Source organism: Rhinolophus hipposideros, assembly GCF_964194185.1.
Source record: "Rhinolophus hipposideros genome assembly, chromosome: 5".
Taxonomy (NCBI): Eukaryota; Metazoa; Chordata; class Mammalia; order Chiroptera; family Rhinolophidae; genus Rhinolophus; species Rhinolophus hipposideros.
Window position 1 is genome coordinate 65,748,281 of NC_138051.1, and position 23,773 is coordinate 65,772,053.

General features: G+C 31.6%; 1 protein-coding gene across 1 annotated transcript in view; it reads right to left on the minus strand.

Moving 5' to 3' along the window:
- Positions 1-1,206: 1,206 nt before the first annotated feature.
- The window catches only part of EXOC5 (exocyst complex component 5), a 41,249-nt gene continuing 18,682 nt past the window's right edge, over positions 1,207-23,773 (minus strand). Inside the window, exons 7-18 of the mRNA XM_081050471.1 lie at positions 22,958-23,067; positions 21,627-21,671; positions 21,384-21,524; positions 20,205-20,287; positions 18,926-19,135; positions 17,505-17,652; positions 13,199-13,307; positions 10,165-10,285; positions 8,532-8,618; positions 5,911-6,019; positions 5,499-5,714; positions 1,207-4,838 (exon numbers count right to left, since the gene is read on the minus strand). Coding sequence (XP_080906597.1) covers positions 4,650-4,838; positions 5,499-5,714; positions 5,911-6,019; positions 8,532-8,618; positions 10,165-10,285; positions 13,199-13,307; positions 17,505-17,652; positions 18,926-19,135; positions 20,205-20,287; positions 21,384-21,524; positions 21,627-21,671; positions 22,958-23,067 — 1,568 coding nt within the window. The 3' untranslated portion in view covers positions 1,207-4,649. The remainder of the gene's footprint in view (positions 4,839-5,498; positions 5,715-5,910; positions 6,020-8,531; positions 8,619-10,164; positions 10,286-13,198; positions 13,308-17,504; positions 17,653-18,925; positions 19,136-20,204; positions 20,288-21,383; positions 21,525-21,626; positions 21,672-22,957; positions 23,068-23,773) is intronic.

The window sequence follows — 23,773 nt, forward strand, 5'->3', positions numbered from 1 at the left end:
TTGTTTGCTGTTTGGAGTATGATGTGATGTATTCATATTTAAATTGGCTTTGTATGGTGAGACAGACTGCAACCTTCTAAACCACTTAGAAAATGAGCAAGTGTGGTTAATCACTTGTTTCTCCCCGCAAAAGTGATATTAACCTCAAAAACTGAAGTTTACTGTTATCTCCCAAATAATAGTGTTAAAGGATACAGGGCCCAGTTGAAAAATATCAATCTTGTTAATAAGCCCAGGGTTATCAGCCTCGCTGCTCCAAATCACCAATTAAAATTCTTACTCTCTAATGTGTCAAGTTTCTCTCTCATACACACTTGAGGGGTTGTTTCTCTCCTAAATTTGGAAAGAGAAAGGATTGATCAATGGTAGGAATAAAAGTTAAGAAGTTAAGGGAATATTTTAAAAGATAAAACATGCAATTTTTGACTACATAAAAATGACTACCTATTGTTAATACACTGAGTACATTTTCCCCTACATTTTCACTCTAGCATTAGCCATTTGTAGCTACCAATGCACTAATCAACAAAATTGGCAAACTTATGACATTAAAATAGTCTGTTTTTGAAGGCAGAAATACTGATTTTCTCATTATCTTCCAAGATAGAGTTGTCATTTACTCCCATGTTACAAAATATGGTACAAAATACCTGGACACTTTCTACTGCAAAAAATGACTAAGCAGAAACAGTACTATGATTATGTAATATACTCACTAAACAGAACTTTATGATTAAAATATTTCTATTAGATACAAGTTAATATTCAATTAAAATTTCATGACCACTTATAAAATTTTAAAAACCAAATCTAAAAACTATGACCACGCATTAGACATACTTAAACAAATTCAATAGCAAATTAGATACTGACACTGTATATCAACTTCAATCTAAACACAATGAGAACCAAACATTGGATGAAAAGAAAATTAGATTAAGCAAAACCAAGGAGCCTATCAAACTAAAGGACCTACTGAGTGTTACATAAGAACAGTGTATAAATAGTGAGCAAAAAGATTTAGGTTTCAATCTGAGCCTTTTACTAGCTGTAGACCTTCAGCAGGTCTACTTAACCATTTTGTGCCTTAAGTGTTTTATCTATCAAATGGATATAATGGTACCCAACCACTAGGGCTACTCTAGAATCAAATGAGATAATGTATGCAAAGAGCTTAGCACAGTGCATGGGACTTAAGTCAATAAATGTAGCTATAATTATCTTTATTATGAATCACAATTTAAAAATTGCCGTTTTCACTCTGTATAATTATTTACCTTTAACAATATGGGTTGGTCTTTTCCTCCAAAGTACACAACATATTTCAGGATAGACTTTCTCAAGCAGAAAGAAGTACTACAGGAACTAAATACAGTTAAACTAATTGGATGAAAGCACAGAATGCTTTGAATGTCAAATTCTCCATTAGAAATCAGGGAAATTCAGTATCCTTCTAGGAAACACGTCACACTTCTGAGTCAATGGGAAACATATGGGTAATACGTAGAATGTTTTTGCATTAAAAAAAAAGTTAAACTTCTTGATGTGAGCTTTTTAAGTCACTAACAAATTATGCACCTTATTCTCACAAACAGTTCAAGCATGCCCAAGGCACTGCCTTATAAACATGACCACCCATAAGGGGTTCTGTGGCATTTCAGGAACAAAAATCTCTTTATCTCGATACTTGTAAAATATTCAACATCATAGATGAGAAAAAGGCATTTTAAAGAAGCAGTATAATTCCCCACTTTGAATCAATCTACTGGATGATAATTCAATTATTTCATTGTGAGCCAGAAGGCTGATATTTAGTGAAATATTTAAAATCAAAGAGGAAATAAAATGGCCTAAAATATACCATGAATTAACCTATTTCTCAACTCTTTTTAAAACAAGTAAGGTGCTAAGGACTTGCAACCATGGTGATACTCATAAAATGAAGCTAATAATTGTATTGAAATAGTCAGATAGAAGATCCATTTAGCTGTTATTTAATAATTCTTCATAAGAACTATTTACTCTGGTTGACTGCCTTTTTTCAATATCATAACTTACAGAAGCTAGACTTCCTTCTTAAGCCTGTGTTCTGTATTTCAGTTTCTATACCATTTTATGCAAACATAACATACTCAAGTTTTAGAAAAATAATTCGCAGTGTTTTTGAGCATATTTTAAATTGTAAAACATTACCTAAATATTGCCTGCTACCTCATGTGGAATTGCAGAAAATTGCAAAAATTATCCTTATTCAAATGTAGGCTAAAGTTACTAATATACAAAGTCTCATTACTGCTACCTAAAATTTTACCATGGGCGTATGAAAAACATTTTACTTATTAATCGTCTCTTTTGAGCCATAAATTTTGGGCAAAATTTTATAGTGGCTATAAATATGAAAAATACTTTAAAAATTGGAACACAAAGAATGCATATTGCTATTAATATAGATATACTTTTAGAGTGTTTAGGTGAAATTTCTAATCTTGTCAAGTATTTTTATAGTCAAGTACTTTCCTGGTAAAAAAGGAAATGAAAAGATCTATGCTATGAAAAATAAGGAACATCTTAAAAATTTAAATAAAAAGTAATTTACAAAATTTAGTATGGATGTCCTTAAAATGTAAAAATTAAGTGAAATAAAATAAAAACAATTGCAGGGAATTTGTTTATTGAACATTAATGTTAACACTTCTAAATTAAGTATTCACTTATGAGTTTTGTCACTGCCCTATCAATAGACATAATGGAAAATATTGCACAGAACTCAAGCATGGAAATAATAATTAACAAAATATCTATGCAACAAATATAGGCTGTACATTTTAAAAATTAATCCAAACAAAATAATTTAAGCACTTCTCTGATTTAGAAGTCTTAAAATGTTCTCTCGTGTTTTGAGATTTCCCCCCCTTTTCTTTGTTTTTTTTTTACAAATTGATACTGTGTACAAAGAGTTCAAATGGCCAGTAAAACTACTGCTTTAAAATTGTTGGCTTTAAGTAACAGAGGTATAATTTGAATTCACATCAGAGCTTTCTAAAATGGCAATAGTACAAGCATATGACTTTCTCTCCCATCCAAAACCTGTTCTGGCTCTCCCTTGGCTAAGGAATAGAAAACTAGAGAGCCTTCTAAAGCTGCCACAATTTCCTAAAATGCTTTGATAAAAGTTGGCATACTTCGTTTCTCTTGCTTACCTTGATAACACTGAACTAAATAGAAAATAAAGAAAATTCAGTCAATAGTAACTTAAACAAGTAGCTCTAGACCTGAAAGTTTTCATAAAGTGGATGACCATTCAGAAATATATTCTTAAAAAAAAAAAAAGTAGTATTCCAAAATTAGGTCAAAAAGCCTACATTAAAAGAAAAAAAGTGCCAAGAATGAGTTGAACATTAAAGTTTATCTGTTCCTATAAGACTATGAACAAAATGGAAGCTGAAACACTACATATAGCTAAGAGAGCAAGTTTATAGTTATAGAGCAATGGCCTTTCTAAATTTCACTTGATGTTTAAAATTTTATAAGTGATTTATTATGTCACCATATTAAGCCAATTCAAGGAACTATATTCAGTAGGGATTGCTTCAGAAATGCCTTGAAAAAAGATAATGACAGAAACTATGGATTTGAAAACCAACTAGCTTTGCAAACCTTGTCTCTAGACTTAGAACATATGTTACCTATCAATTTCCAATTCCTCTTAAAATAGAAGACTACCTGCATGTTAAGCCATCCCATCTTATTCCAGTTTAGCATTAAAACAAGTATTAAAGGACTGCATTGTTGCTAAATTTTATCAGTATTTCTAATACGCACCATTTAGACTATACCTCACTTTTTTACTTCCCTTATAATATTAAAATAATGAATAAATACGGTCCTTATGTCATGGTCCTCCTCATCTTAAACGAAATATAAAATAAGGTAGTTTTATTAATTTCTTGCTAGCATTGACTTAAAATTTGTTTACCAAATAAGAAATAGTAAACTTTTAAGTTTTTTTACCCAGAAAACAGATGTATTTTGATCCATTTCTCATATATACATAAAATATTTAATCATTTAGTTTGTTTGTAATATTTTTCTTGGAATAGTATTATTGTTGTACCTCAGAAAAAATCCAATCAACCTACTACAGAAATTATGCTCAATTGTTAACCTTTTGAAAAAGGCAAAAATTCTCTAGGAAAACCTAAAATAATTTGATTAACAATTACCAGTGCTGAAAATGTCATTAAAATCGACAAATAATAAATGTAGTTTTACTGTATTTGACCCATTATTAATACAAAATAGGAAGGTGAAATTTCCCAATGAAATATGTTAAAGAACATGAACCAGAACATTGGTAACATTGCATTTGCCTTCCAACACTAACATTTTCCAGGATGAAAACCGTGACGCGTAGTTTCACAGAATTTGAAACTTGTAAGTTCAAGAGTGGAATTAAAATTCAACTTAAGGGGAAAAAATAAAATATGGCTAGTAGTGTCCAAACTTCAAAAAAAATCTCAAGGGTAAGTATGGCTGCTGTTTTCCCAAACAGTCATTTTTCCATAAAATGTTGGCTATGTCGTATATCCTGTGCTTTCTATCAACCAAGGCCTGCTGAAGTATAACACATTTCTCTTCAAAGTTCAACCTCAGCTGAAATGTCGAGCAAGGCGGGCAGATCTATAATCAGCACGAAGTTGTACGAAGGAGTGAAGAATGGTCTTGTCCAGATTAGCAAGTTGTTCTCCTGAGCAGACTTGCTTTAAGTTATCTGGGGCAACTACCAGAAGATTGCAAAGTGCATGCAGAGTATCAAAAAGCTGTAATACCAGTGGAATCTGAATTGAAATAAGAGAAGGAAAAAAAACAATATTGAAACAATAATTCCTAGGGTTACAATTAGTTTGCAAATTCTTCTCACATATGTACTTTTAGTCGGTACTTACTAATGTGGAGTTCAATATATTAGAATTTTTAAAAGCTCCTGAAGTATTAAAACTCAAATATTTCAGTTGTTACATAAACTTGGTTATAATGTTTTTGAAAAGGTTCATATTATGTCAGTTTTCTTTAATAGTAACATTTTGTGGACTAGAACTAATTATCATTAATTTTCCACTTTTCTTAAATAATTTAACCTTAAGGAAAAGTGATTTTAGAGAGATATACATGAAGAAGGAATATATTCTGCTGATGTGTAACATATATAGCATCAGTAATAGAAGCCAACATGGTCATTGGGGCTGTGGAACTGAAATACGGCCTTGTCTCAAATAAAGCATGAAGCAAAAATGTGCTAATATTGAAAATATGATTAGAACAACACCTTTTCAGTTAGGAAATGTTATTCCTCACTACTATCTATACTATAAATGTTATTTCTTCCACTAATATCACAAAAGTTAAAATATTTTTAATGATTATGTCAGTACAGATTTTTAACGATCTGATTTATGTTCTTGAGCCTATTTACAAGTTAGATGTTTGTGAATACATACCTTGAAGTCTTTGGCACACTTCCTATATTCAGCTACATCACAAATTGCTAACATGCCACCCATACAACTGTAGGAATATTGTTGAAGATGCTCATAAATAAGTCGATGAAAACGTACTCCAAGTTCCATCAACACTGTATCCACATTCTTCCCATCCATGGAATTTTTAATCTTCTCCACTTGTTTTCTTACATAAGCACAGACTTTCACACAGGCCTGTAAAATTTTTTCTACACTTATTATATAGAAACATGTATCAGCTTAGCTAAGGAGTAAATACATATAGTTCCTCATTAATCTCTAAGTATAAAAGAAAAAAATTTAAAGTATAGGAAGATATACCAATAAAAATGTTAACAAAAATAGTAACAAAGCAGATACTCTTACTAGCATATCAAATCATTTTACTCACATTAGTACATTGAATCAAAACATTGTTTTCATCTTCTGGCTTAAAATCTGTTTTCTTTTGTTCTGCAGCCAAGATATGCTTCATCTGTCCAATCATACAATTTAATGTCCTAGAGAATTAAGAACACCATATATTTGATCCATTTAATTTATTTATATTATTTATATTAAATTAAAAGTATTTAATGTCATATCATCATAAAAGTATTTTACTATTGGTAGACTTTAGATTTTAGAAAAAGTAGGTCTTGGTGTCAAAGAATTCTTGTTTTTTTATTAGCTTCCTGTTCAAAATGGAAAAGATTCATTTGCCCAATACTTTACTTGAATCTTAAAAAAATTAGAAGCCTGTGAACAGGTAAGAGGAACATGAGTTTCAGTCTAAGGAAAAGCAGGCGGCTGGAGAGAAGTGGTACTGAAGACCTAGCTGAGAAACGAGACAATGGGTTTGTAACAGCACCAGTAATGTTTGAGTTACGTGATATTTTCCAACAGCAATCAGCCACCCAGTTATGGGAATCAAAAAGACTGCACTGATTCAGAGCTTAGAATCTGTAAGACAGTTATGGTTAAAGGAAATGGATTTGGAGTAATTATGAGAGAATAATTCACGACATGGACCAGGCATTCAAAGCACAATAATGAATAAAGTAAAGCTAGCAAAACGGTAACAGATTGGCAAAAGCTATTAAGGACTAGAGTTCCCGTTGAGGTAAGAAAGCAGGTACGTGTAGCTGGAAGAATAGGAGGTTGTGGGCATTGAGTAGGGTATTCAGGTTCAAAGTTTGTTACCAATGATAACGATAGGCTATGAAAGTAGGCAGCTAAAGTGGAGATGATCAAGAAAACGAATGGGTCACACACATGGAAGTAGAAATAACCTAAGACATAAGGTTAAAAGAAAAACTATGAGTCAGATGTCCAAATCCTCAATAAATGTAGGAAACTGCCATCAATGACTGAGCGACAACAGCAATAGCAAAGGGAAGATGATGCGAGCTTCAAAATCACAGGAATTCTGGCCTAATAGTAGATGGATATTGGCCTGAGCATGGATGCAGGTGAATGCTGAGCTCACCTCTAGGCCTCACTGTACACGAGTAAAGGAGAATTAGAAGTTCACATTCAAGAGACCACCACAGACCACTGTGACTTCAACCAGACAACTAATGCAAAGACTTTGAGACTAAGACTTATATGGAAAGATGAAAAGAAATTACCTAATATATATCAAGAAGACAATTAGGAAATATGTATTTCCTGTATTTTTGAAGGCTTAACATATTCAAGATCCCCACCTCCCAAATATGATTTTCAGGTATTCTGAGGCAAAGCAAGAAGAAACAAGTTAATATGAAGAATTTAGTTAGGAAAATACATACTTCTTAAAGTGATGATTATAATGTACATAATGTATATGTATACATTATAATTTTATTAAATGAACCTCTGTGTATGTATAACCCCATGTAGCTCTGACTGAAAACAAAGGGAGAGACTAGTTGTTAGGATTCTTCTAAGGATTAATGCTTCAGTAAACTAGTCTCAGTAATTAATTCTGTAATATCCTTATGTTTTCCAGTTTTATTCTTCCATTTTGTTTTTCTTTCTCTTATTATCACATACTCTATGGTAGTTCTTGATCTTAGTAAGAAGATAAGTGGCAGGTGAGTTGTAAGTTTGTTACTATTGATAAAGTAAAAATTATTTATTTTTTTATAAATTAGAATGGATTCCAGGTTATCTTTAGAACAGCACGATAACAAACTGCATTCGAATATGCTTTCTTGAATGGAAGAGAAAGGAATATAATTACAGTAAATTAAAAAGATATGCCCAAACCTAGTAGCATGGGCTTTAGAATTTGAGTCCCAGCTCTACCACCAGAAACTGTAAGTAGAATCTTGAGCAAATTTCTTTAAGCCTCCACTTTCTCATCTGTAAAATGGAAAGATACTTTCTACCTAATAATCAGTCAGGTAAAGATCCTTGCACTGTGCCTGGCATATAGCAAATACATGATACATGGTAGCTATTATCATCATCAATAAATACATGCCCACTATCATCTCAGAAAAAAGAGAGACCACTGCTCTACACTATGAATAGGTAATTAACTACAATAAATAGTACAAAAAATCTTTGAATGTAGAGTTTGCACTCACTTAATGGAAATTACCTTTAGAAAATTAGTATGTTTACTTAAAGCATGTCAGATATAAGCCTGGAATTTCTTAATGAAAATAAAATCCTCTATGTTACATACCATTTTTAAGGAGTTTGGGAGGAGAGAAAGATGGGGAGAAGGAGTAGGGGGAGGTTACAAAAAAAGGCTTTCAACTGAATCTAGTTTAAAAGTAAATCTATTGTACACCTGAAAATAATTAAAAAAAATTAAAAAAAATAAACATACTGAGTTTGAGAAATAATAAACTTGGGGATCCAATAAAAAAAACATCTAATAAGGATGAAAACAACATGTAAAAATAAAGTCAAACATTATAGCAGGATGGTGAAATTAAGATGAAATTTTTTCTTCTCTGAAAACCAGTTTTATGCTGCTATAATGATGTATTTACAATTTTTAAAAATGTAAGAGAAAAAGTAAAACTAACAACTTGCCTATCAATGCCAGTATCCAATTTCATCTCCATTTGTTCAATTATTTCTTTTTTCTTCTGAAGGCATTCAGATAACTTAGGAGAAGAGCTATTGAATATTTAAAGAAAAAAAAATCACATTAGTAGCCTTACAATTCTAAAAGTTTTTCATGTGCATATGTGTATTGCTATATACATTTATAAACACATGTACACACATACATTATTTTGATATACGCACAAATCCAAAAACCATGTAAGTAATTACAGATGACCTTGAACAATATGGGTTTGAAATGTATGGGTCTACAAAAAATGTGCATTTTTTTCAGTAAATATAGTAAATATATTTCCTTTGCCTTATGATTTTCTTAATAACATTTTCTCTAGCTTACTTTATTATAAGAATACAGTACATAATACATATAATATACAAAATATGTGTTAGTCTACTATTTATCTTATCAGTAAGGCTTCCGGTCAACTGTAGACTATTAGTAGTTAGTTTCAGAGGAGTCAAGTCATACATGAATTTTAGACTGAAGGGGTGGGGGGTGTGGTGGGAGGAGGCGTTGATTGGCACTTCTAACTTCCTCATTGTTCAAGGGTCAACTGTACTTAGAATTCACTATGCCCAATTCATTATAATAGTCATACTAGAAAAATTTAACCAGTTCATAGAGAAGAAAGAGGAAGATTTAGATTTGTTACTTACATCTCAGAGGAAACATTCCTTAACAATATACTAATAAAAATATAATTTTGAAAATTTGGGATTATTTGGTTTCCTTTTTAATTAAATATCTGGTATAATAGTTAAGAAAACTCAGAGAATATCACTAGTCTTAAAAATACAGTAAATTGGACTAATTAAAATTTGGAGACTAACTGCCAATCCAGTTGTATTTAGCTTTCCTACATGAAAAACAAAAATTTGGAAATCACATTTGTCTTCTGAATGCTATATAAATGTCAAAAAGACCCAAAATATTAAGGATATGCAACCCATAATAGTTATGTGAATTCTTTATGTGGCTTTATTATAGCTCTCTAAAAAGTAAATTTCCTTCCAAAGTATGATTCAGAGATCGTAAGTGATCTTTTATTTTTGAGATTGCTTCTGGACTAATTTCTTGGCATATTTGTTTATAACAAATTGTCTACAATTTTATCTTTTATAAGAATATTTTTCCTCTTTTAAAATAGTACTACACATACAATTTTATAAAACATGATAACATATACATTACCTTACTTAATCCTCACGTGCTTTAAAAGTTCACGTAAATTGATAGGAAGATATAAACTAAACCTTACTTAATGCCTCATCAAAGCCTGTCCTATTAATCTCATAAAATTTGTGTTGTATGTTTCTATATTATAATAAATAGGTACAAGCTAGAGGTCCTCTTCACATCAGATATAAGTTGATGACATATTCAGTCTTTTCAAGTACAACAAAAATAATACCACAGTAGAAAGAGAAAACAAAAAGGCAAGGAAGAAGGAAAAGGACTTTTACTTTTTATTTCACACCTTCCTGTCCTGTTTGATGTTTTTATGAACATGTATTACTTTTAAAATTTAACAAAGACATATGTGGAATATTGTAATCTTCACTGAAATACCAATGGAAATCAGACAATTTGACTAACCTTATTAGTGGCATAAGGTGATCATTAAACTGCTTGTCAAAAAGATGAAAAATAGTATTGGCCTGTTGCACAACGTCCAAAAAATAGAGATTTGCATTCCTAGAATCTGAAGAAGAAATTCCTAAAATTGGAAGGCATGTATATGTTAGAATCATATTTCAGGAAGTTCATCTTGGTAACAGAAAAAAGAATGTGGTTTTATATATGCAACATAAATAAAAGGAACTGCTGTTTTAATACATCAGCAATTATTTTCGTGGACAGCAAAGTAAAATTAAGCTTCATAATGTAAGAAAATTCATCCAAATTTTCACCATCTACTCAGTCTTCATAATTTGCTGAATAGACTGAAAAATAAATCAATTAATGAATCATCTTGAACTATACTTTTTTCTTCCCTTTCCCATTCTCTTGTGCCCAATGATTGACCTGAGACATGAATACACTTCACTATTTTTCTTAGGAAAATTAAAGGCTACAAGACAAACTTATAAAAGAGGCAAAAATAAAGTCAATACACATGTAGGAAATACTAGTCCTTGCTACTGATGAGACTTGAAAATTAAGGCAATATTTATGCATATTTTAAACACTAAATTATTAAAGTCTTAAAAGAATATTCAATGATGTACAGAAAATCTGATACAGTCATACATACCAGTAGCAGTGTAAATTAATGGGAGTAGCAGTGTAAATTAATGTTTTCTTTAGGAAAACAGTTTATATATATATATAGAAATTTTTTAAAAATTGTAAAACACTTTGATCTGGTCATTTCACTTCTGGGGTTTTACACAAAGAAAATAATTCAAAACAAAGAAAACACTTTAAGCTCTACAGTGTTCATTGTAGTATTATTTATGTTACTAAATTATTGAAAAGATACAACACGTCTAAATAATAAGGATGGTCAAACTTTACAACATACGTATATTACAGAATTTTATATAATCACTAAAAACAATAGCAGTAGGAACTAAATAGTTGCATGGAAAATATTTATGAATATAAGGGACATTCTTATCCTACCATGAAATTTTCTAAGTCTTTCCAAATTGTAAATACTGCTGTTAAAATGAAGATGCTAGATTTCCATACTAGCTAAAGAAGAAATCCTTCATACCATGTGGATTCAAATTCATGTTACTTTTTTTCATTATCTTTTTAAATCTTCACATCTTTGTGGTATTATTATCCCAACACAAATTACCCCACCTTTAAATCATTTGCAAATGGCAAATGTTAAATACTTGATGTCAAGAGTCTGCTGTAATTAAGAAACAAACCAAAAAAAGTGGGATACAAAGCTCATCTACACCACGAGAGCAACTATATAAAAAAGTGAGAAAGAATAAACCACCAGGTTACTAAATTATGGACACTTTGCTTCAAAGTTAGAAACTTTATAGAATGTTGTTATATACAGTCAGTAAGTATTTTTTGAGAATCTGCTACATGTGCTTTCTAGGTGCTAGACTATATGGTGAATAAGACAGATAAGATTCCTACCCACAAGAGCTTATATGCTGTTCTCTTTACTTAAAATACTATTTCTCCAAATATTCAGTTTACTCCTTCACTCTGGTTTATGTCTCCTCAGAGAGGCTTTCTCTGACCATCCTTTCTAAAAAAGACCTGTGCCCTTCAATTCCCCATCCCACCTCTCCCCATTACTATTTTCTATCTTACTCAATTTTATTTTTCTTCCTAGTCACTTGGCTATCTTTCCCACAAGAATGTAAGCTCCATGAGTGCAGAAGGAGGCACTTAGTAAGTATGTGATGAATGAATGAATTCTGGTGAGTGGAGGCAGACATTAACAGATGAAAATTTCATTGTGGTAAGTACTCTGAAAAAAGTTAATCCAATGATGACATAATGAGTAACTAGGCTGGGAGAGGAGGGCTACTTAACTAGGATGATCAGCAAAGTCCTCTCTCAGTAGGTGACATCTTAGTTGAGATAAGAAGGTTGAAAAGCCAGACAGACCTAAGAGCTGAAGGTAAAGGGTTTAGGGGATGGGAAACATCACATGCCAAGAGCCTGAGTAAAGAAAAAGAATGAAGGTCAGAGTGCCTGGGGTAGTGAAGGAAATGCAACAGAAGATGAGGATGAATACATAAGAAGACCAGCTCAAAAGCCAAGCTTTTGTAAAGAGTTTGTTGTTGTTTTCCCCCTAAAAGTAATAGAAAGACACTAAAGGATCTTAAACAGGATAATGATAAACTGTTTCAGAGTCAGTAATTTGGAGAGTCAAGAATGTACACAGGGAGACCAGTTAGGAGTGGACAGAGATGGTGTTTAAATTAGAGTGGTATCAGTGGAGATGAAGAAAAGTAGATGAATTTGAGTTATTTTGGGAAGAATATATCACAGTTGATGAAAAGGAAGAATTATGGCAACTCCTGGGTTTGGGACTTGAGCAACTGGCAAATAATAATGCCTTTTAAAGACATGGGAAAGAATGGGAGAGGAACAAAATTAGGTGGAAGATAAAGTGTTTCATTGGGATTTGTTAAATTTGAGATGCACACTGAACAGTGGATAGGTTAAGCAGGCAAATGGATTAGCAGTACTGGAATTTAGGGAAGAAATCATTAATACACTATTAATACCAGTAAATCCAAAAGACCCAAAGCAAAAGAAAAATTGTAATATGAATCTATTCCTTTCCAGACTTATTTTCATATATTTTCCTTTCATTACTCAATTGCCTTAACCAGAATTGATGTCACCTTCATTTCTATTCCCTTGACATTTTATAACTTATAGCATGGTACTACATTCTGCCATATACTGTAGTGATTTATGTAGCTTACCCTGCCATTCTCAATATAATAAGTACTATGAGAGAACTGTGTCTTTGTATAGCTTTTGGCACCTGACAAATCCTTGCATTACAGAAGCGCAAAGAGCATTATTCATTGCACCGAACTGAATTTGACATATAGAGTTGAATATATAAAAACAACATTATGCATATGCAAGCAGGATCAAAGGAATTTAATACAAAGGATAACAGAAATATACTTACCAGCAAGTCCTGTTTCCAAAGCATAATCAATATGCTCAATACATAAAAATTCCACAAGAATGGTAAAAATTCTAAAGGCATTCCTTGGTAGATCAGAAGGATCAGAGAGCTTTAAAAACAAAAACCAAATACATCACAGCTCAAGTCTACCTTTAAAAAAAGACAACCTATTTTTTTTTCCAGCAATCAACATTGTATAAGATATAGTCAGTATTCAAGTATCAAAATGGTAACTTACATCTCTTCCTCCACACCCTAAATGCATCTCATGTACATACAATGCTCTGTATTTGCCTACAACACTACTGCCTTAGGTTAGATCAATGTTTTTCTGACTTGCATTGCAATCCATTAGGGAATTGTGATCAGAAAGAGAGAAGAGAGAACCAATAGAAAATAAAGCATAATGTACACAGTAAAACCAAATGTAGTCATGAAATTCTCTCTCTCTCTCTTTCACGCACACATAAATACATATAACAAATGTACACTGGGCTGCCATGTAAAATGCATTTCTTAATGTGGGTCATGGTCAAAGAAGTTTGAGAGCCACCAAATGAACAAAGGGTATTCTAGCAAAACTCAGAACAAAAAGTATTCTTTATTTTATTGGAGGGTGGGGATGAGGAAATCAATAAACAGATGCACTATAAAATATGACCAGTTCAAATCCCAGTTTCATCACTTTTAGTTAATAACATTAAGATGTTATTTAATCCTACCAACCCTTAATTTCTTCATCTGTAAGATGGGAGTAATATGAAGACTTATATCCTAAACTAAAGGTGAGAATAAAATGCATGTTAATAAAATATGAAAATGCATGTAAAGTACTTTTAGGTGCAGTGTTTGGCACACAGTAAGCCCACAATAATAAACGTCCATTTTGATGTTAATGCCGCTGCTGATTAACTACTCATTAAAAAAATTATTACCCTGTTTCCCAGAAAACAAGACCTAGCTGGACAATCAGCTCTAATGTGTCTTTTGGAGCAAAAATTAATGTAAGACCCGGTATTACATTATATATTATGTTATGTTACATTATATTATATGCTCCAAAAGACGCATTGGAGCTGATAGTCCGGCTAGGTCTTAGTTTTGGGGAAACATGGTAGTAGTCATGCTGAGAAAATAAAATCCTTCTTTAAAAGTTAGAAAATTACCTCTCTACTTCTTAGAATTCCTTCTTGTATTATTTATCAATTGATTGTTGCCTATTTTTAATTTCCATTCACGCGAGCTCTCAGAGTAATGCTTATTATCTGATATACACAGCTGGGAGTTGAAGCGCATAACCCACCTTAAATCTGCTAAATCTCCACTAATTATAAATACTAATTTGGTATTTCTCAATTCCCTTCCTGGTCTTCTTAATACCACCCCAACCTTTACCCTTCATCAGTCTCTCTACCGCAACCCTTATTCCCTTTCTTTGCTCACAGATGCTCTTAACAAGCATTAAAGAATATAGAGTTATCAAAAGAAACTATTAACAGACAACCCAATTTTAAAAATGGACCCAAAAAATCCCCCCAAGACAAAAAAAACCCCAAAGAGTATATATGGATGGCAAATAAAGACATGAGAAGATATCCAATATTATTAGTCATAGGAAATTCAAACTAAAACCATAATGAGGTATCACTACACACCTTAGTCAACTGTCTAAAATTAAAAAGACTGATCATACCAAATGTTGGAAATCATGTGGAGCAAATGGAACACTAACACACTGCTGGTAGTAACGTCAAATGAAACAACAACTTTAGAAAACAGTTTCTTAAAAAAAAATACTAAATCACTACTACCATATTGCTACTAAGTATATACCCAAGAGAAATAAAAGCACTGTCTGTATAAAGACAGACATGAACGTTCATAGCAATTTCATTCATAATAGTCAAATACCAAGACCAATCTGGAAGTCCATCAACAAGTAAATGGATAAACAAATTCTAGTATATTCATGCAGTGAAATAGTACTCAGCAACAAAAAGTAACATACACACAAATGGATGAATCTTAAAATAATTATGCTAAATGAAAGAAGCCAGAAACACAAGCACATACTGTACTATAAGCCCATTTATAAAAAAAAGTCTAGAAAATTAATCAACTTCTTGGAGATATCCTATTTAGCTTTCAAGACAGTCCTCAAATGTCCCCTTCTTGAGACCACATCAGGGATGATGTAGATGCCTGATCACTGCACAGTACACCTGAAGCTGAAGCTGAACGATAATGTCAACTAAAATTTATAATTTTATAATTTATATATATGTACTACATATAGTATTTATATAAATATTTATATAAATACTATATAGTATTTTTATATTTATATATATAGTTACAAGAAGTGGAGTACAGCATTAGGAATAGAGACAGTGGAAATGTAATGGCTGTATGCGATGTCAGAGGGGGTACCAGATGGGAGAAGGGGGGTTATCACTGTGTGAGGGATATAAATGATAAATGTCTAACTATTAAAAAGAAAAGATCAAGGAAGGTATAACCTTAAAGGATCAGTGTTTTTCCCCTTCTAGAAATTTATGTAGAGAGAATAATCTGAAATTTAAACTGATTTGCCAAAAAATTATCACAATGTTATTTCCAATGTTTAAAACTGCTATTGAAATAGGGGAAAATACCCAAATGATGGAACATGATAACACCTATTCAAAACTAAATTCTGCAGTATTTTTTTCTTAGTTAACAGAGAAAAACAATGTTAAGTGAAAAAATGGGATCCAAAATTATAAATTCATACTTATTTTGTAATCTTAACCCTATTTTTAATGTATGAATTGGAAGATATGTCAAATGGTAACAGTAACTGGTGTTGGAATTACAAGAGGGTTTTTACTTTCCTTTATACCATTTTGTACTTTGAAACTTTTCTCTAGTAGATAGGTAATGTTTTTGTAGTAAGATAAATATACAAAACACCAATAAAAATATTGCTGCCTTTCCTCTCTAAAAAAAATTAAAATGTCCCCTTCTTTTTAAAAACTGATCTATAATGATATAAAGCAGTTCAGTGGCTGACTGAGGACAGAAGAGGAGGGAAAGGAAAGGAGGATTATTAACAGGGCAAAAGGAAACTTTTGGGGATGATGGATGTATTCATTATTCATAATTTGTGTGGTTATAGATTCACAAATGTACACATAATTTATCACAGTTACTAACTTGTGTAGTTTAAATATATGCAGTTTACTGAATGTCAATGATATCTCAAAGTTATTTCTTAAAAAAGAAAGGAAAAAAACACCAGTCTGCTTGTTCATTACACTGCCCTTTTTAATATCCCTTAAAGTTGCCGTCAACTTTAGATGCCGTCATCTACAAGGTCAAGTGCAAATTTCTAAGCCTGGCGTATAAAGAGTTTTTGTCTACCTGTTCAACCTCCTCTCTTCAACCTCCCATGTACATTTTATTTCAAGCTTTTCATGCTGCATGATTGATCTGTATATATGTCTTTGTACATGTACTATTCTCTCTACCTAAAACAGCCTGCCAGAATCATCTTCTTAAAGATTTCCTATTTAGCTTTCAAGACACAGGACTCAAATGTCCCCTTCTTTTTTAAGTCTTCCCTGATAAATACTCTTTCTCAATTTCTTACCCAGGCAGAGCTGGTTGCTTTCTCTTGGTCCCAACCGTGCATAGCTACCTTGTACTAATTCTTTATATGTCTACCATCTTTCGCCACACTATTCAAAGGTAGTGTATTTATCTAATATTTATATCCTCAGTGTCTAATCTAACATGGCAGCTGGTACAAAGTAAACACATAATAATATTTGTTAGATCAGATTCAAATATCCAGTCTCCACCTCAATATAGTTCTCCAAATAGGAAATAATGATGGATTTGATTAGCTTAGACAAGAAAGTCTATACTAAATTGAACTGAATTTCAATCTTGTGACTTTCCAGACACAAGGTCATGATTTAGAGTTAGATGCTATGATTCAAACAATAAATATGTTGACAGCTTCATGTTAGATGATGTGAGGCTTTAGAAATATTTTAACATATTTCCAGCATTCAGAAAGTAAAGATATTACTGGACCAAATATACCCATCACTCACCCAGATGTGCCATATTGTAACATTTTTACAAACGTACTTCTAAATAATTTTAAAATAATTGTTCTCTAAAACAAAAATCCTCTGTATTTTTAATGCAAAAAATAGTCGTTCTTAACCATAGAGCAGATTTATATCTTAGTACAAACAAGGCAAAACTTAAAATACATAATTATATATAAATAAAATGAATTTACAATTACTCTTACCCTATGACATCTTTCAAAGGCTTGTTTGGTTTCTTGTAAAAGATTAACTACCACTTCTTGGGACAGGAAGGTTTCTCCATGAGTATCGATACTTGGCCCCAATGGTAGGTTGGTACGTTGTCTAATTCGCTCTTTCAAATCTTGAATACTAGTGCATTATATCAACAAATGAAAAAAAAACACTTTACATAAATTTCAAGTAGTCTCAAACTTAGTATACATCAACAAAGAAAAATGGAACAATAGCCAGGAGAACCTAAAAGTTCTAATTCTAATAATTACTTCTATAAAGTGAAGCAAGTCTTAGATCTCTAAGCAGAAGACTTTCATCTGAATAATTAGATTTGGGGTTATGATCTCTCAAGTCTCTTTCAGCTCTACGATTCTGACTCAACAGCTAAAAACTCCTTGTTTGGTTTCACTGGAAGTGGGCTATTCCAATTAAGTTAATATTCCAGGTAACTAATGGTCCTGCTTAAAATAAACTTTAAAATTTTAATATTTAAAAAATACATTTAAACATATTGCACATTTCTTCATTATTGTTAAACAAGATATATTAAACATAATTTAGCTTTTCTAAATGACCAAGGCTCACTTTGAACATTTATTGTCTGGTGGTATCATTGGAAGGTTAGATTTTTTTGTTTGTTCCTAGAATATATAGCTCCAGACTACTGCAAATTAATCTTTTTTTTAATTGTTATGATTGGTCTTTAGTTTTTCCCTTCCTTTATTTGCTACTGCCTTTCAGATGTCACTTTTTATTCCTAACTTCTCCCTGATCATTATTTAATATGACATACTGGAAAATAAGAAACTGATTTCGGTGTGTAAGTATGTGGACTCTAGACCCCAATAATATAGCTCCACAGAAGTCATTCTGCTTCACCCTAAAATCAACTGGGTTCTAGACAGTTGAGATCTGGATTACTGAGGTGCCATCAAATCTTACAGCAAATCACTTTCTTCTAGTATGCTGAAATCTTACAGCAAATCACTTTCTTCTAGTAAGTTTTAAGATATTAATATTAAATAATTTTATGCACAAGTCATTAAAAAACTCAGTGTACCTAAATTATGAACTATTTGCTGTTTTTTTCCACACCTTCAACAATCAACAAAAAAGTGATACGCTTCCGAGTTAATAACCTGGAATAATTTACTGAGTCTGAAAATACAAAAGAAACTATCAAACTCTTTATAATATTGATATTCTACTTTACATTTTAATCATTTTATATTAGGCTATTTGAACATGTAGTTCGAGAGAGAGGATTTGATCAATAGTATAAACAAACTGAGTTAAAAGAGTTCTTCAAAAAATTCCAACAACTGTCAATATTTGACGTTTGTCCAAACATATAATAAAGTTCTTCATGTCTTTAGTTTTAACTATGATATTTAACAAAAACACTCACCCTCCTGTGCCAATGGATCTCTTTTGATGGTTTTTTGAATCATAATAGCGCTGTAGGATCATAGCACTTCTGCTTTTCAAATATCCAGTCTCCACCTCAATATAGTTCTCCAAATAGGAAATGAAAATGGATTTGATGAGCTTAGACAAGAAAGTCTGTTTATCAGTACCTAAGTTAAACTCCATCAACTTGCTGGAAAGATTTGTGGTTCTTTTCATGGAAAAGGGGGAAAAAAGATTAATATATATTTTAGGTATAGTAACCACACTAAGAAATATATACATTTCTACAATATGACTTTAACAGCCTATGTTAAACCACTATTTTTTGAACACTGAGATGGTACTTAGGAAGCAGAAAGCAGCTGTAAGGGTTGTATGTATATAACTAAGGGTTATATGTAGAATGACTACCACAAACAACATTATGGTTTTGAAAACTTTCATAAACTCCTAGGAATGACCTAGGAGAGGAAACTGAAGCAATCAACCAGTCTATAAATGGCAACAAGCGGGAGAATGGCTTCAAGCATGCCCTAATGCCATTCACGACATGGTACTCAAGTCAGAATACTGAGAGGTCTATTCTCTATTCATTCTTTTTTGTCTTTGTCCATGTGGACTTTCCTCTAAGTTTCTGTTTCCCATTGTTGAAGACAGGCTCACAAAAATGTTGTTATTGATATGAACTTCTGAATTATGGTTACTTTTGAAAACCATCGTCCCAAAATAATGACACTGAAGAATAACAGCAATAGGGTTGGGTAAAAATTCCATATGAAGCTTTTCAAATAATATTTCTAAGTGTAACACTGCCCTTTACAAAAGACCAAGACAGATTCTCACATCAGACTTCAAGCTGAAATTGTCATTCCTTTTAAGAATTTGTAACTTCCTTTGTCAATTTATAAAGTTTTAACTGTAGATAAATGTAATCATAGTAATTCTTAAAGAAAAAAAACAAAACAAAGAACAGTGAATTAGCTTACAATTCAAATCAGAAACAAAATTCTCAAATCTTAGTTTAAACAAAGTAAATAAAGGTTTATGTTTCATTAAAGTACATTAATATAAAGCATATATCCAATTCCTTAAATTAATGTTCTAAGAATGCTGCTCTTGTACAATACTGGTCTATGCAGCTAAGCATTTAATGCTAAAAGGCATATTTGCTATTCGACAAACTGTTATTCAGAAATACCTGAATACTTCCTCATTTTCCATTTAGAAAAAAATAACATCTGAGATCTTTTACTGTTTTCTAATAATTAAAAATATACCTTGTATATAAATCATAGAGATTTTTGAGATACTGCTCTGCATCAGACCTTCTACATTCTTCTAGCTGGTCTTTCACAAAACTCTAAAAAAAAGTCAACATTAATATCAATTAAGTAAATATGAAATTACACAGTCAAGATGTTTTCCCCCTAAAATTACTCCACATTCTTAAACTGTTGTGACGTAATCCAATGGAAAAGGTAATGCATAGAAAATAAAACAATATAAAACAAAAATAGCTTTTTAATTTTACTGCTATATTTATTTGTATGTCTATATCAGTCTTGCGAATAAGTGTTAAGAATTTCAAATTATCTTTTTTTTTTTTTTTTTGAGAAAATAGCCTATCCTGACTCATGAAGTACATTTTAACAATAACAACAAGAAAAACCCAAAGAAACAAAACCTGAGGCTATACCAATATAGTTTTTTCCTTAAAGTAGCATTTACCAAACTGTGCTCTGGGTAACACTAATGTTCCTTGAGACATCAACAGGCATTACTGTAAAATTGGGGAATGCTGCACATTACAACATCACTTTAGAAAACCACAAATATATTAGTACCTTGAAATACATTTCTAGAACCTCGTGGTTCTAGAAAACCACAAATATATTAGTACTTTTAAATATATTAAAAGTCCTGAATTGTGTTTTAAAAACAAACATTTATTTAATGTTCCTTAATCTAGTGGCAAACATAGGTTAGAAAATGTTGCCTTAAAGTATAGTACTATGGGAATAAAGATTGTAAATTAAATTCCTGGGCTTTTTTTCTTTTCATGTAGTACCCTATTATAAAAAAACCTGCAGACTGCACTTGTAATTCTCATTCAATTTCACAAATGCCATCTATTGATTAAGGTGAAGACCCAATAAAAATAAAAACCTGAGGCTACAGTACTCAACCTGTTACTACTATTACTACTACTATTATTGGTACACAAAATTCAAACATATGTTCTGAAGACACTTAGTGATTAGCATATTTTCATGGTGAACAACAAAATATTTTTTTAGAAAGTGTGATACTGTCATCCCTTTCCCTTTCACCGAATAAGATTACTATTCCTAAGGGCATTACATAAGTACACTAATTTTTAAAAAACTTTCACAATGTAGAGATAAAATAAATCACATATTTCTTTTAAAAACTACTTAGTCATTATTTAAAATTACCTGTAGTTTTATTTCAAACACATTTTGAATAAGTTTAGCCAGTACTGTTTCTGGATTACTGAAGATATCACCAACTTGTTTGTTCACCCGTTGACAGAGTATTGCTGCATCTTCAAATATATCATTTCTCAAGTAAGCACCCTAAACAGCAGAGGCATTTTACATAGTAAATACATATTTTTTAAAACACAATTTGGCATAAAATAAAGTCCAATAAATAAATAAAGTGTACTGTTATGTTACCTCCTGGCACTGCTTTATATAAACATCAACACAATGGGAATAACCCTATGAAGAAGAAAGAAATACATCATCACTGTTCTGCTAAAGTAATAATCTCAATAAAAGAGGTATTATATGCAATAAAGTTATGTCTATGTCCCAATGGATGGCCAATAGTTCGTGAACTTAAACATAATTAATTGTAAAAAACCTATAACCTAATATAGATATCTTCTCCCAGGTGCTATCTACGATATTGATTAGCTGGTTCATATCCTTGTAGGATTCTAGACTGAAAGAAGAAAACTGAGGTACAACTGAGTTCTTTATAGTCATTTTGTCCTATCATCACCTAGCCATCTCCTTTAACTACAAAACATGCGCACACATGGGCATGCATGTTCAGGTCTTGATAAAATGTTTTATGTATATGTATTTCCTCCTTTCCTCTTGGATTCAAAGCATTTGCCTTCCCTTGCAAGAATATAGACAGGGCTGCATTTAACCGACATTCTGGAATTTTACTTTAAAAATTGAATCCATTTTAACAGAATGTGTTTAAATAAAATAATTTGTTACATGAAGCTCACTATTAGTTTTTATTAACAAATCATACATAAAAACAAGTAAAGTAAGCAATATAAGATATACTTTTGTCTCAAGAGCCATTCTTAACACTCAGATATGTTACTTCAATGAAAAGTTCAATAAATGGCCTATATTTCCCTAATCTGATACAAACCTAAAGAAAGAGATTGAAGGAAGCACTATTTCTTTAAGCACTTTGTTTGCAGAAGTACACTCCATACAGGGATTCTCTCCCTAATTCAAGTTCCAGGAAGATAATTCTGTAACACAATATTCCTTTGTATTACCACTTGAGATCCTCTAGATTAAATTTAAGTCTTTTACTAGTCACATTCCATCTACTCCCTGCTTCCTACATTTCACCAGAAGTAGGAAGACTTGACATTAAGTCATGTCTTCTTGTTTTTGACCTATTTCGTAACGTTTGACTGAAGAAAAAAACCATTACAAACCAAGAAGGCAAACAATATGATTTTCTATGTCAAACTATATGAAAATTCATATATAGCTCTAAATATATTGGTATCAAATATACATATTGGTATTTGATATAATATTAATGCTACAGAATAAAAAATCCTTATTTAAATAGTATTAAATACCTAAAATTTAGTATCACTTAGAGATATGAAATGTATATTCAAATTATTCAAAACAATGAAAATTATCATTGTAATAGAGGAAATCAGAGACTATAATATATAGAATTCATATAATCTCCTCAGTCTTGAAGACTAATCATCAGTTTAGTTTTTACCGTTTACCTTAAAATGAAGTAAAACTGCTGCTACTTCTCTCATTCTGGAGATCTCACCTCTTCTTTGAGCACTGGTAAACTCCTGAATTAGTTGGCATTCTAAATCATGGTATTTACCTAAAAATAAGAAGAAAGTCATTAGCTACAATGAGACAGACAAGGTATCCAAGTTATTTACTAATATGTGAATTATTTACAAATATAATGACTGTGGATCTAGCCTTCTTTTGGAAGAATTACAAAAACAATGTGATATTACAGGCAGTTAATCTTGACCCCTATAATATACTATGGTATATAAATATGTATTTTCAAGACAAAAATTTTCCCAACTAGCAAAACAGTGGAGCTCCCATAATCTGAGTGTCATTTACAACTATTACTAAAAAAAGCAACTGACTGGGAAAACCTCCTGGATGTCATTTCTAATAGCAGGACAAAGGAAAAATCTTAAACTTGAAACTATGGAAAGGATAAGGAAAAATACAGAAATCTTTACTAGAGTTGAGATGCCTTTACCATGAATAATGGTAAATTCAACACCAAATTTCACCTTAAGATAATATGTGATATTTGATTTACTACCTTTTTGAGGCTATTATGGTTTAGAATGAACAAATGAACTTTGGACTAACCTACAGTGATCAAAAGCATTGCCAGGAAGTCCAACTATCTATGTCATCCTTATTCTAACACTTTTGGGGAAATAGGTGGTTCTTTGAACCTCCCATGCAAAATAGCCTCCCAAACAGTGACTCAGGCTACCATGGGAGCCTGCAAATATAATGGCTTTTCCAGAAACCTAGAATGATCTGCCTAAAAT